At 47.6% G+C, this 15,616-nt stretch overlaps 1 protein-coding gene across 7 annotated transcripts in view; it reads right to left on the bottom strand.

The window, feature by feature from the left end:
• Positions 1–557: 557 nt before the first annotated feature.
• The window catches only part of LOC139553961 (solute carrier family 22 member 13-like), a 41,339-nt gene continuing 26,280 nt past the window's right edge, over positions 558–15,616 (bottom strand). Inside the window, exons 1-10 of one of the 7 annotated variants that reach the window (XM_071366780.1) lie at positions 15,331–15,436; positions 11,112–11,212; positions 8,908–9,062; positions 8,344–8,512; positions 6,800–6,923; positions 6,374–6,573; positions 3,544–3,761; positions 2,759–2,867; positions 2,275–2,523; positions 558–883 (exon numbers count right to left, since the gene is read on the bottom strand). In XM_071366780.1, the coding sequence (XP_071222881.1) occupies positions 742–883; positions 2,275–2,523; positions 2,759–2,867; positions 3,544–3,761; positions 6,374–6,573; positions 6,800–6,923; positions 8,344–8,512; positions 8,908–9,062; positions 11,112–11,200 (1,455 nt within the window). In that variant the 5' untranslated portion in view covers positions 11,201–11,212; positions 15,331–15,436 and the 3' untranslated portion in view covers positions 558–741. The other 6 variants (XM_071366781.1, XM_071366777.1, XM_071366778.1 and 3 more) reach the window with 6 other exon arrangements.

Below are 15,616 nucleotides of genomic sequence, written 5' to 3'. Positions count from 1 at the left end.
TGGCTTTTCATAGCCGATCATTAAGAGTTGAAGACAGCAGGTCTGGGACAGGTAGCACGTCCGGTGGACAGGTCATGGTTCCATAACCGCAGGCAGAACAGTTTAATTTAATGTTAGGTAGCAAAGAACAGAAAATCTGTACAAGATAACATTCCTCGGCCTGTCATGGGCCTATAACAAAACAACCGCAGAGACTGAGGCACAATCTGTCATACCAAGTCTGGCCATGACACCGGACAGGACAACATTCCTACACACAACTACAGACGTCTGCGTTCAATAACAAACACGGCAACAAGACTGCTCCCTTTACGATAAGAAGGCCTCCAGCTCCCGTCAACTCTACTTCCCTGGCACCTTAGTGGCATTTCTACACTGTGTTTCATGTTAACCCAGTAGGAATGGCAGTAAGCTGCAAGGGAAGTTAACAGTGTAGAAATGGCAGTAAGGTGGGGGGGGGGAAGGTAAGGGACGATAATAATTGTAACAAAAATGTAAAATGGAAACCTTGGAAAAACTCAACAAAATTTGGGAAAATAAAACAGAATCAAGCGAAGGAGAATGCAGATTTTTATAGGGAGCTAAGGATGCTCTCAGCAAGCCTCCACAGGCTGGGACAGACAAGATAACACAGGTTTAAACAGTAAAACCAGGGTCATGTTCAGTAGGGCACAACGTGGCAAAAAATGATTAGAACTTATTGGACACTGTTCAGCTAGTATCTCAGTGCTCCATGGAACTTTAAATACATGTATCAACAGCATGTGTGTGTGTGCAGAGTGTTTCATTTGAGTTGGGTTCCTGTGGGTTGTGGGAGGGTTTCTCGGGGTCTGTGTCTCCCAGGAATGGACAGGCCTTGTCAGCTGGGGTGTCCGCTGAGCGCCTGTCAGAAAATACACATCTCAGCTGGAGAGACGTTCACATGCAAGAGTCCACTGTGTCTCTATTGAATATATTTATTGGTCCAGGACTCTCTGAGTAGCAGGTCACAATACCCACTGGACACAAACTGGTTGAAATATGTTGTTTACACACAAAACTAAATTATTAAATGTAATGAGGATGAATCGATGTGGAAAACTATTCGAATTTGCAAAAAAGTCATCAATGTGAAGATTTTTTCTTAGAGGTTTAAACCCGAAATGAAATGACCTGATTCACATTTAGTTTGATTTCATGTAGATTTCACGTTAGTTGACAACTCAATTAAATGTAAATACAAATTTGATGTATAACTGGTGTCTGTGCCCAGCTGGTAGGGACTTACACAGGTCATTACACATGGAGGTGGAAGGGAAGGGGGGAGTGGGACGAGAGAAGGGAGAGTGGGACGAGAGAGGTGGGGAGGGAGAGGGAAGGGGGGAGTGGGATGAGAGAGGTGGGGAGGGAGAGGGAAGGGGGGAGTGGGACGAGAGAAGGGAGAGTGGGACGAGAGAGGGGGGGAGGGAGAGGAGGGGAGGAAGGGGGGAGTGGGACGAGGGAAGGGAGAGTGGGACGAGAGAGGTGGGGAGGGAGAGGGAAGGGGGGAGTGGGACGAGAGAGGTGGGGAGGGAGAGGAGGGGAGGAAGGGGGGAGTGGGACGAGAGAGGTTGGGAGGGAGAGGGAAGGGGGGAGTGGGACGAGAGAGGAGGAGGGGAGAGTGGGACGAGAGAGGTGGGGAGGGAGAGGGAAGGGGGGAGTGGGACGAGAGAGGTGGGGAGGGAGAGGAGGGGAGGAAGGGGGGAGTGGGACGAGAGAGGTGGGGAGGGAGAGGGAAGGGGGGAGTGGGACGAGAGAGGTGGGGAGGGAGAGGGAAGGGGGGAGTGGGACGAGAGAGGTGGGGAGGGAAGGGGGGAGTGGGACGAAAGAGGTGGGGAGGGAGAGGGAAGGGGGGAGTGGGACGAGAGAGGTGGGGAGGGAGAGGAGGGGAGGGGGTAAGTATTAACCTAAAATAAGAAGTTATGTAACACTGAGATATACAAACACTGACACACACACACACACACACACACTGACACATACACACACTGACACACACACACACTGACACACACACACACACTGACAGACACACACACCAGCATTCTGAACTCTTGAGTATAGGTCATAGCATTTCATGTCAGCTGCTGTTGACAAACTGAAGAGCGATAGACCACTTCAAGTGTGTAACACTCACACTCAAACACACACCATTTAGCTCCACAGTAGCAAGCAAGGTATGTGTATGGCTACATGTATTTGTGTTAGTGTGCAACTTGTGCATTTGGGTGTGTGTGTGTGTCAAAGGTCTCTTACCTTCTGAAGCATGATGACCAGGCCAAGGGGAGGTGAAGCCTGGGCTGTCTGTCACAGTCCTCCAGCGAATCAGGGAGCGGCACACCGCTGGTCTCCGGTAGCAACAGACACAGTCCCGCCCCAACAATGGGGCCACTCCCATAAAGAATCATAGCGGCCAATGGGATGGTTTCTCCTCTAGGACTGACCACCGCATTGAGGATACACCCAACCCTGTAACACAGACACACCAAGCCCACACACTTCTGTCTGAAACACACACACACACACACACACAGTCAGGATACAGCCTGCCCGTACAACTCAAACATACACATATTGCACAAACAGAGATACACACACATCATGTATTACTCAAGCATGAAGATAAGCTGGCATTTGACCCAGGCGAGTGTGTGAGGGCAATAGATTAGTGCTGCGTGTCTGCTGGGTTTGAGATAGGAACTAGTCCTGTCAGGGGTCAGGACACAGACACACTCCGTACCTGATGAGCGTAGGGAAGAGCTCGATGCCGTAGAGTAATGAGACAAACACAGTGGTCTGCATACACAGCTTCCCCACCAGGGCCAGAGTCATCACCAACCCTGGAACATCTACACACACAGTGGTGGATCACTGGAGGTGTGTCTGCCTGTGCATGTGTATGCTTGTGTCTGTGCATGTGTATGCTTGTGTCTGTGCCTGTGCATGCTTGTGTCTGTGCCTGTGTATGCTTGTGTCTGTGCATGTGCATGCTTGTGTCTGTGCCTGTGTATGCTTGTGTCTGTGCATGTGTATACGTGTGTCTGTGCCTGTGTATGCTTGTGTCTGTGCCTGTGTATGCGTGTGTCTGTGCATGTGCATGCTTGTGTCTGTGCATGTGCATGCTTGTGTCTGTGCCTGTGTATGCTTGTGTCTGTGCATGTGCATGCTTGTGTCTGTGCATGTGCATGCTTGTGTCTGTGCCTGTGTATGCTTGTGTCTGTGCATGTGTATGCTTGTGTCTGTGCCTGTGTATGCTTGTGTCTGTGCATGTGTATACGTGTGTCTGTGCCTGTGTATGCTTGTGTCTGTGCCTGTGTATGCGTGTGTCTGTGCATGTGCATGCTTGTGTCTGTGCATGTGCATGCTTGTGTCTGTGCCTGTGTATGCTTGTGTCTGTGCATGTGCATGCTTGTGTCTGTGCCTGTGTATGCTTGTGTCTGTGCATGTGCATGCTTGTGTCTGTGCATGTGCATGCTTGTGTCTGTGCCTGTGTATGCTTGTGTCTGTGCCTGTGCATGTGTTTACCGTAGAAGCGTGATGCAAGCAGGGACAGCAGGCAGAAGGAGCCACTGAGGAGCAGGGACAGCATGCTGATTGGGCGTCTGCCACAGCGGGCCAATAGGAATGGGACGAGCAAGCAGGGTGTCTCTGATAGGCCGCTGAAGAACTGAGCCAGGAAGACATCCACCCCGAAACGCCCGACATTCAGACAGATACCGTAGTACGTCAGGGCTGACGCTAGCCTAACACACACAGTGGGGAGAGACAGCATCAGAGACAGGGCAGAGAGACAGCATCAGACACAGGGCAGAGAGACAGTATCAGACACAGGGCGGAGAGACAGCATCAGAGACAGGGCAGAGAGACAGCATCAGACACAGGGCAGAGAGACAGTATCAGACACAGGGCGGAGAGACAGCATCAGAGACAGGGCAGAGAGACAGCATCAGACACAGGGCAGAGAGACAGTATCAGACACAGGGCGGAGAGACAGCATCAGAGACAGTGGGGAGAGACAGCATCAGAGACAGCATCATACACAGGGCGGAGAGACAGCATCATACACAGTGGGGAGAGACAGCATCAGAGACACCATCATACACAGGGCAGAGAGACAGCACCAGACACAGAGCAGGGAGACAGCATCAGACACAGGGCGGAGAGACAGCATCATACACAGGGCGGAGAGACAGCATCAGAGACCGCATCAATACACAGGGCGGAGAGACAACATCATACACAGTGGGGAGAGACAGCATCAGAGACCGCATCATACACAGGGCGGAGAGACAGCATCATACACAGTGGGGAGAGACAGCATCAGAGACACCATCATACACAGGGCAGAGAGACAGCACCAGACACAGAGCAGAGAGACAGCATCATACACAGGGCGGAGAGACAGCATCATACACAGGGCGGAGAGACAGCATCAGAGACCGCATCATACACAGGGCGGAGAGACAACATCATACACAGGGCGGAGAGACAGCATCAGACACAGGGCAGAGAGACAACATCAGACACAGGGCGGAGAGACAGCATCATACACAGGGCGGAGAGACAGCATCAGAGACCGCATCATACACAGGGCGGAGAGACAACATCATACACAGTGGGGAGAGACAGCATCAGAGACAGTGGGGAGAGACAGTGGGGAGAGACAGCATCAGAGACAGCATCATACACAGGGCGGAGAGACAGCATCATACACAGTGGGGAGAGACAGCATCAGAGACACCATCATACACAGGGCAGAGAGACAGCACCAGACACAGAGCAGAGAGACAGCATCATACACAGGGCGGAGAGACAGCATCATACACAGGGCGGAGAGACAGCATCAGAGACCGCATCATACACAGGGCGGAGAGACAACATCATACACAGGGCGGAGAGACAGCATCAGACACAGGGCAGAGAGACAGCATCAGACACAGGGCAGAGAGACAGTATCAGACACAGGGCGGAGAGACAGCATCAGACACAGGGCGGAGAGACAGCATCAGACACAGGGCGGAGAGACAACATCATACACAGGGCGGAGAGACAGCATCAGACACAGGGCAGAGAGACAGCATCAGACACAGGGCAGAGAGACAGCATCAGACACAGGGCGGAGAGACAGCATCAGACACAGGGCGGAGAGACAGCATCATACACATGGCGGCGAGACAGCATCAGACACAGGGTGGAGAGACAGCATCAGACACGGGGCGGAGAGACAGCATCAGACACAGGGCGGCGAGACAGCATCAGACACAGGGCGGAGAGACAGCATCATACACAGGGCGGCGAGACAGCATCAGACACAGGGCGGAGAGACAACATCAGACACAGGGCGGAGAGACAGCATCAGACAAATGCTGTGGAACAAATGGAGTACAGCGGTAGAACCTGACAACCTCTCTTTTTGAGTGACAAAGTTGTTGTTGTTTTATCTCTGTACTCCAGCACTTTGGATTTGAAATTATATAATGACTATGAGGTTAAAGTCCACTGTCAGCTTTCATTTGAGGGTATTTTCCTCGTCATTGTGTGCTAGGAATATGGGACCATATACTAAACTTTGGACACTTTTTAATACACAGACGTGAATTCGTCCCAATACTTTCCGTCTCCTAAAATGCAGGGACTGTGTACAAAAAGTGCTGTAATGTCTAAACAGTTCACCAAATATGGATGAAAATACCTTCAAATTAAAGCTGACAGTCCTGCACTTTAACATCAGTCATTGTATCATTTCAAATCCAAAGTGCTGGTGTTACGGTCCCATAAGACAAACTATAAATGAAAATAACTGACAACCAAAACAAAACGGAATCAGGTGGATTTTAGGAGGGGTTTTCAAAGACACTCCTGGGGGTGTCCACCGAAAAGTTGACTAGCAGCAAGAGTCTGGGTCCTAAAAGACACCCACCATGAATGCCCATTAAATTTGCCCCATAAAACACAAACCAAAATAAACCCCTCCAAACCAACTTTGAATATGGAGCTAAAAGAAAGTGGGGCAAACCAAAAAGGGGAGAACACAAGATTAAAGGCTTTGTTTTTATCACACTCAAAAAGGAAGCGCTAAACCGTGGTCAAGCACTTCCAACATCTTTCAAGAACCAACTGGAGCAGTGGGCCACTCTTAATTATCACCTGGGCTAGCACAGGTGATACACCTTCCCACTAACGAGATGGACAAGCCGACACAGGTGTAACACCTATTTACTAACGAGGTGACACCAATTGGTCCGCCCTACGTGATAACGCTCTACCTCCAAATAGAAATGGAATAACCTGTATCACTGGAGTACAGAGCTAAAACAATACTTTTGGTGCTCACTGTACACACAGACTGACCCACCCAATGTAACTCATGATGACCAGGCGCAGTAGAATGGTGGGACTTCTCATGTGTCCGCAGTGAGAAAGTGTGTTTCCCTCCTGGGTTAGCGTGTCTGCCTTTGCGATGTGTGTGCCAGTCTCCAGTGTGTGTGTCTCATTGTCAGGTGTGTCTGTGTCCAGGGGGATTTGTTGCAGGTCCTTCTCCTCTGTGTCCAACAGCTGCAACAGAAACACACACACACAGACAACAAACACACACACACAGACCTGCGTTGAGTCTAGGAACACTGATATAGTACAGACATACATTTGTGTGTGTGTGTGTGTGTGTGTGTGTGTGTGTGTGTGTGTGTGTGTGTGTGTGTGTGTGTGTGTGTGTGTGTGTGTGTGTGTGTGTGTGTGTGTGTGTGTGTGTGTGTGTGTGTGTGTGTGTGTGTGTGTGTACCAGGTCTAGACAGCGTTTGTCCTCAGGACTGTGTCTCCTGTACTCCTCCAGAGTGTCTGTCCTCTTCTTCAGGAACAACCAGTGAGGAGACTCAGGAATGGAGCTGAGAGGGGGAGATTCATGGCTGAGAAGGGGGAGATTCGTGGCTGAGAGGAGGAGATTCATGGCTGAGAAGGGGGAGATTCATGGCTGAGAGGAGGAGATTCATGGCTGAGAAGGGGGAGATTCATGGCTGAGAAGGTGGAGATTCATGGCTGAGAGGGGGGAGATTCATGGCTGAGAAGGGGGGGATCCATGGCTGAGAAGGGGGAGATTCATGGCTGAGAAGGGGGAGATTCATGGCTGAGAAGGGGGAGATTCATGGCTGAGAGGGGGAGATTCATGGCTGAGAAGGGGGAGATTAATGGCTGAGAAGGGGGAGATTCGTGGCTGAGAAGGGGGAGATTCATGGCTGAGAGGGAGGAGATTCATGGCTGACATGGAGGAGATTCATGGCTGAGAGGGAGGGGGGGATTCATGGCTGAGAAGGGGGAGATTCATGGCTGAGAAGGGGGAGATTCATGGCTGAGAGGGGGGAGATTCATGGCTGAGAAGGGGGAGATTCATGGCTGAGAAGGGGGAGATTCATGGCTGAGAAGGGGGAGATTCATGGCTGAGAAGGGGGAGATTAATGGCTGAGAAGGGGGAGATTCGTGGCTGAGAAGGGGGAGATTCATGGCTGAGAGGGAGGAGATTCATGGCTGAGATGGAGGAGATTCATGGCTGAGAGGGAGGGGGGGATTCATGGCTGAGAAGGGGGAGATTCATGGCTGAGAAGGGGGAGATTCATGGCTGAGAGGGAGGGGGGGATTCATGGCTGAGAAGGGGGAGATTCATGGCTGAGAAGGGGGAGATTCATGGCTGAGAAGGTGGAGATTCATGGCTGAGAGGGGGGAGATTCATGGCTGAGAAGGGGGGGATTCATGGCTGAGAAGGGGGAGATTCATGGCTGAGAAGGGGGAGATTCATGGCTGAGAAGGGGGAGATTCATGGCTGAGAGGGGGGAGATTCATGGCTGAGAAGGGGGAGATTAATGGCTGAGAAGGGGGAGATTCGTGGCTGAGAAGGGGGAGATTCATGGCTGAGAGGGAGGAGATTCATGGCTGAGATGGAGGAGATTCATGGCTGAGAGGGAGGGGGGGATTCATGGCTGAGAAGGGGGAGATTCATGGCTGAGAAGGGGGAGATTCATGGCTGAGAGGGAGGGGGGGATTCATGGCTGAGAAGGGGGAGATTCATGGCTGAGAAGGGGGAGATTCATTACTGAAGGGGAGATTCATGGCATTTCACTACAGGTTCACTCACACTCTCTCACCTGGTTTCAGGGGAGACTTAGGGTTGTGTGTGTTACTCACTAGTAGAGTGGCAGACAGAGGATCTGTGGTACGGTCAGTGCCTGGTGCATTTGTGTCCAGGTGTGTGTTACTCACTAGTAGAGTGGCAAACAGAGAATCTGTGGTATCGCCAGTGCCAGGTGTAGCTGTGTCCAGGTGTGTGTTACTCACTAGTAGAGTGGCAGACAGAGAATCTGTGGTATCGCCAGTGCCAGGTGTAGCTGTGTCCAGGTGTGTGTAAGGTACGCCAGCGGTGCCAGGGCCATCATACCCAGACTGAAGGAGAAGGACAGGAGGGCCGGGGGCCAGATACGATACCTGGGAAGACTCCATTCCACACCTACACACACACACACACACACACACACACACACACACACACACACACACACACACACACACACACACACACACACACACACACACACACACACACACACACACACACACACACACACACACACACACACACACACACACACACACACACACACACACACACACACACACACACACACAATTAAATCCATGCACACAGCCGTATGTCACGATGCACCACACAGTTACGGAAGGGTAGATGTAAATAAAAAAAAGTGCTTCTACACCTGCATTGCTTGCTGTTTGGGGTTTTGGGCTGGGTTTCTGTACAGCACTTTGAGATATCAGCTGATGTAAGAAGGGCTTTATAAATACATTTGATTTGATTTGATGTGTGTGTGTGTGTGTTTTCCTTACCCAGGCTGAAGCTGCAGATATTGATGCAGCAGCAGGACACCCCGGCCATACAGCGAAGGGTGAGGAAGAGGATGGCTTGAGGAAGGATGGCCGGGAGCAGAGCAGTCACAGCATGGACACATACACACACCAGCAGTACCACTCGCTTACCGTACCTAGTCACACACACACAGACACACACACACACACACACACACACACACACACACACACACACACACACACACACACACACACACACACACACACACACACACACACACACACACACACACACACACACACACACACACACACACACACACACACACACACACACACACCTTCCATGTGTTACAGTGTATCATTTACTGTGTGTGTGTGTGTGTGTGTGTGTGTGTGTGTGTGTGTGTGTGTGTGTGTGTGTGTGTGTGTGTGTGTGTGTGTGTGTGTGTGTGTGTGTGTGTGTGTGTGTGTGTGTGTGTGTGTACAATGTGTGTATACAGTGTGTGTATACAGTGTGTGTATATACAGTTGAAGTCGGAAGTTTACATACACCTTACCAAATACATTTTAACTAAGTTTTTCACTTCAATTCCTGACTAATCCTAGTAAAAATGTCCTGTCTTAAGTCAGTTAGGATCACCACTTTATTTTTAGAATGTGAAATGTCAGAATAATAGTAGAGAGAATTATTTATTTCAGCTTTTATTTATTTCATCACATTCCCAGTGGGTCAGAAGTTTACATACACTCAATTAGTATTTGGTAGCATTGCCTTTCAATTGTTTAACTTGGGTCAAACGTTTCGGGTAGCCTTCCACAAGCTTCCCACAATAAGTTGGGTGAATTTTGGCCCATTCCTCCTGACAGAGCTGGTGTAAATGAGTCAGGTTTGTAGGCCTCCTTGCACACACACGCTTTTTCAGTTCTGCTCACACATTTTCTATAGGATTGAGGTCAGGGCTTTGTGATGGCCACTCCAATACCTTGACTTTGTTGTCCTTAAGCCATTTTGCCACAACTTTGGAAGTATGCTTGGGGGTCATTGTCCATTTGGAAGACCCATTCGCGACCAATCTTTAACTTCCTGACTGATGTCTTGAGATGTTGCTTCAATATATCCACATAATTTTACTTCCTCATGATGCCATCTATTTTGTAAAGTGCACCAGTCCCTCCTGCATGCAAGGCACCCCCACAACATGATGCTGCCACCCCCGTGCTTCACGGTTGGGATGGTGTTTTTCGGCTTGCAAGCTTCCCCCTTTTTCCTCCAAACATTAAGATGGTCTTTATGGCCAAACAGTTCTATTTTTGTTTCATCAGACCAGAGGACATTTCCCCAAAAAGTACGATCTTTTTCCCCATGTGCAGATGCAAACCGTAGTCTGGCTTTTTTTATGGCGGTTTTGGAGCAGTGGCTTCATCCTTGCTGAGCGGCCTTTCAGGTTATGTCGATATAGGACTCATTTTACTGTGGATATAGATACTTTTGTACCTTTTTCCTCCAGCATCTTCACAGGGTCCTTTGCTGTTGTTCTGGGATTGATTTGCACTTTTCGCACCAAAGTACGTTTGTCTCTAGGAGACAGAAAGCATCTCCTTCCTGAGCGGTTTGACGGCTGCGTGGTCCCATGGTGTTTATACTTGCGTACTATTGTTTGTACAGATGTACAGTGGTACCTTCAGGCGTTTGGAAATTGCTCCCAAGGATGAACCAGACTTGTGGAAGTCTACAATTTTTTTTCTGAGGTCTTAGCTGATTTCTTTTGATTTTCCCATGATGTCAAGCAAAGAGGCACTGAGTTTGAAGGAAGGCCTTGAAATACATCCACAGGTACACCTCCAATTGACCTAAATTATGTAAATTAGCCTATCAGAAGCTTCTAAAGCCATGACATAATTTTCTGGAATTTTACAAGCTGTTTACTTAGTGTATGTAATCTTCTGACCCACTGGAATTGTGATACAGTGAATTATAAATGAAATACTCTGTCTGTAAATAGTTGTTGGAAAAATTACTTGTGTCATGCACAAAGTAGATGTCCTAACCGACTTGCCAAAACTATAGTTTGTTAAAAAGAAATTTGTGGAGTGGTTGAAAAACGAGTTTTAATGACTCCACCCTAAGTTTATGTAAACCTTCGACTTCAACTGTATATATACTGTGTGTGTGTGTGTGTATGTACTGTGTGTGTGTATGTACAGTGTATGTATGTCACCTGTCAGAGAGAGCTCCTCCAAAGAGAGATCCCAGCAGAAGGCCAGTCATGTACATGGTCTGACTGTAGGACAAGACCACTGGATCCATACACACTGCGCCCTGTAACACAAACACACAGATGTTTGTGCTAGATAATGTTCTAGTAATCTAGTTGCACCACTAAATATTTATTGCCACACACCTGATAATGAAATCTGTTGTTTTACAGGTTCAGCCATAGTAGTACTCAGGGTCAGGCATAGTAGTACTCAGGGTCAGCCATAGTCGTACTCAGGGTCAGCCATAGTAGTACTCAGGGTCAGCCATAGTAGTACCCAGGGTCAGCCATAGTAGTACTCAGGGTCAGCCATAGTAGTACTCAGGGTCAGCCATAGTAGTACCCAGGGTCAGCCATAGTAGTACCCAGGGTCAGCCATAGTAGTACTCAGGGTCAGCCATAGTAGTACTCAGGGTCAGCCATAGTAGTACTCAGGGTCAGCCATAGTAGTACCCAGGGTCAGCCATAGTAGTACACAGGGTCAGCCATAGTAGTACACAGGGTCAGCCATAGTAGTACTCAGGTTCAGCCATGTAGTAATCAGGGTCAGCCATAGTAGTACTCAGGATCAGCCATAGTAGTACTCAGGATCAGCCATAGTAGTACTCAGGGTCAGCCATGGTAGTACTCAGGGTCAGCCATGGTAGTACTCAGGGTCAGCCATAGTAGTACTCCGGTTCAGCCATAGTAGTAATCAGGGTCAGCCATAGTAGTACCCAGGGTCAGCCATAGTAGTAATCAGGGTCAGCCATAGTAGTACCCAGGGTCAGCCATAGTAGTAATCAGGGTCAGCCATAGTAGTACACAGGATCAGCCATAGTAGTACTCAGGGTCAGCCATGGTAGTACTCAGGGTCAGCCATAGTAGTACTCAGGGTCAGTCATAGTAGTACTCCGGTTCAGCCATAGTAGTAATCAGGGTCAGCCATAGTAGTACCCAGGGTCAGCCATAGTAGTAATCAGGGTCAGCCATAGTAGTACCCAGGGTCAGCCATAGTAGTACTCAGGGTCAGCCATGGTAGTACTCAGGGTCAGCCATAGTAGTACTCCGGTTCAGCCATAGTAGTAATCGGGTTCAGCCATAGTAGTACCCAGGGTCAGCCATAGTAGTACCCAGGGTCAGCCATAGTAGTACCCAGGGTCAGCCATAGTAGTACCCAGGGTCAGCCATATTAGTACCCAGGGTCAGCCATAGTAGTACCCAGGGTCAGCCATAGTAGTACTCATGTTTAGCCATAGTAGTACTCAGGTTCAGGTGTATATTATTAGTAGATTTGGATAGAAAACACTCTGAAGTTTCTAAAACTGTTTGAATGATGTCTGTGTGTATAACATAACTCATATTGCAGGCAAAAACCCTAGGATTTTTTTTAGGTCACAGTCCATTCAAATGCTTGTCTATGGGATATTCAAAGGAAATCCTCCCAGATTGCAGTTCCTATGGCTTCCACTAGATGTCAACAGTCTTTAGAAAGGGTTTCAGGCTGGTTTTTGAAAAATTGATTAGTAGTTGTAGTTTTTCAAGGTGGCTCTCATTTGGACTGTAGTCTTGTGGCGCACGTGGATGAGGGCGCGCACCTCGTTATTTATCTCCGGAATTGAACATACTACATTCCGTGTTAAATTGTATAATTTATTTACATATTAAGGTACCTGAGGATTGATTAGAAACGTTGTTTGACTTGTTTGGACAAAGTTTATTGGTAACTTTTCGGATTCTTTTGCCTGCATGTTGAACGAGTGGAACGGGTGGATTACTGAATCAAACGCGCCAAATAAACTGACTTTTTGGGGATTTAAAGGACTTTATCAAACAAAACGACAATTTGTTGTGTAGCTGGGACCCTTTGGATTGCAAACAGAGGAAGATCTTCAAAAGTAAATGATTTATTTTATCGCTATTTCTGATTTTTGTGACGCCTCTGCTGGTTTGGAAAATGTTTTTAATGCTGGTGTATGCGGGTCGCTGTCCTCAGTTAATCGCATGATATGTTTTCGCCGTAAAACCTTTTTGAAATGTGACAAAGTGGTTGGATTAACAAGAAGTTAAACATACAGTCCGTGGCATACAGTCCGGGAAACACTGCTGCCTGTCGGACTTCGTTCAGGGCTTAAATGCCCCAAGACCTCTTGGCTCAAAGTAAGGGACATTTAACTTGCTAACATTCTAACTTATAAAACTGATAATGAGCTCCAAGCACAAATGAAAGCATGACGTTAGTGTGAAACGTACCATCTCTTAGTGTAGCAATCAGTGAAAAGGTATGTTCTGATGCACCGTGGGCTCTATCGTCAATGCATCCACACTTATTTATAGACTTTATCTCATGATCTCGACAAAACAACTTCTGTTATGTTGATAATGATCATGAGATAAACAAGGGATTTTTTTTCTCTCTTCATTATGTCCTCTCTGGACCAGACCCAGCTGCTATCGCATTCGTGTCAATGGGAGACACTACTGGTTAGGTAAACCGATTGTTTTCAATTGTAAAAAGCCTAAGCGAACTATCTTCATTGTCTAGGCCCCTTGCTTTTTCAATCTTTACTAATGACATGCCACTGGCCTTAAGTAAAGCCTGTGTGTCTATGTATGCGGATGACTCAACGCTATACACGTCAGCTACTACAGCGACTAAAATCACTGCAACACTTAAGAGCTGCAGTTAGTTTCAGAGCGGGTGGCAAGGAATAAGTTAGTCCTAAATATTTCTAAAACTAAAAGCATTATATTTGGAACCAATCATTCACTAAACCCTAAACCTCAACTAACTCTTATAATAAATAATGTGGAAATTGAGCAAGTTGAGGTGACTAAACTGCTTGGAGTAACCCTGGATGGTAAACTGTCATGGTCAAAATATATTGATACAACAGTAGCTAAGGTGGGGAGAAGTCTGTCTATAATAAAGCGATGCTCTGCCTTCTTAACAACACTATCAACAAGGCAGGTCCTACAGGCCCTAGTTTTGTCGCACCTTGACTACTGTTCAGTGTATTAAATGTATTGTAGATATGTGATAGTGGAGTAGTGGCCTGAGGGAACATACTAAATGTATTGTAGATATGTGATAGTGGAGTAGTGGCCTGAGGGAACACACTAAATGTATTGTAGATATGTGATAGTGGAGTAGTGGCCTGAGGGAACATACTAAATGTATTGTAGATATGTGATAGTGGAGTAGTGGCCTGAGGGAACATACTAAATGTATTGTAGATATGTGATAGTGGAGTAGTGGCCTGAGGGAACACACTAAATGTATTGTAGATATGTGATAGTGGAGTAGTGGCCTGAGGGAACATACTAAATGTATTGTAGATATGTGATAGTGGAGTAGTGGCCTGAGGGAACATACTAAATGTATTGTAGATATGTGATAGTGGAGTAGTGGCCTGAGGGAACACACTAAATGTATTGTAGATATGTGATAGTGGAGTAGTGGCCTGAGGGAACATACTAAATGTATTGGGTAAAATGTTATGACATCTCATCAACAATGTATACAACTGCCTTAATGTTGCTGGATCCTTAATAAATACAAATACATATTTCATATATTACATATTTCATCCACCAGCGCAGCCACGTGGACAATAAAACAAATCAATAAATCATGACACAGAGTTGGGGGTCTTCGTTTCATTTGTAATAAACTTTGAATGTAATATTTACCCCTGTACCAGTAAACATGAAAAATAAATAAATAGGAGGCAGGTTCAATTAGAACTATTCAGAGACGCCCACCCCCCCCCCCCCCCCCCCCTTTGCCAATTATGTTGAAACTATAATTACTGTATTTAATTCCAGGCTTTTCATTACATGTTTACTCACATTATCTCCCTCCGTGTCGTTCCCCCGCGTGATCTCATCCTGTGTCGGTAACAATACCGATATTAGTGACACGTTTATCTCGCGCACGTCCCCCGTAGTGTGGTTCTGTTTGCGCGCACTACTAGAAGAGACATCATCTCCTCCGGTTCGACTCTTGGTCGGTAACTGACTGGGGACGTTAGCGCACGAGGAGGCTGCTCTGCTGACAGTGAAGACGTCGAGGAAGAAAAGAAACGCCGTGAAGAAGAATATGAGAGCGAGCCGCAAGTACACCGCGAGCTGCAATGGAGCCATAGGACTCTTCTCTTTCACTCTCTCTCTCTCTCTCTCTGCTCACCGCCTAACTCACCAGACAGCGGAGGTGAAGGGACAGCTACACCCGTAAACTCATGGAACTCCCGTCAAGTCTTCTTAGCGCAAGAAGTACTGTAAAAGCAAAGTCTAATCATTACAAATCGTGACAAACTGGTCAGGGGTGAATAAATACCTAACCCACAGTCCTCTGCATTATACTTCCTCCCTATTGCCTGGGGGTCGAGCTTACCTAAACCTAGAAATTCTATAGAACTACTTTACCACTCTCCATTCCTTCTCTCTCCCCTCTCTTTTCTCTCCATTCCTTCTCTCTATGCCTC

The sequence above is a fragment of the Salvelinus alpinus genome, chromosome 25 (genome assembly GCF_045679555.1).
Source record: "Salvelinus alpinus chromosome 25, SLU_Salpinus.1, whole genome shotgun sequence".
Classification (NCBI taxonomy): domain Eukaryota; kingdom Metazoa; phylum Chordata; class Actinopteri; order Salmoniformes; family Salmonidae; genus Salvelinus; species Salvelinus alpinus.
This window is presented reverse-complemented; position numbering and strand designations above follow the sequence as displayed.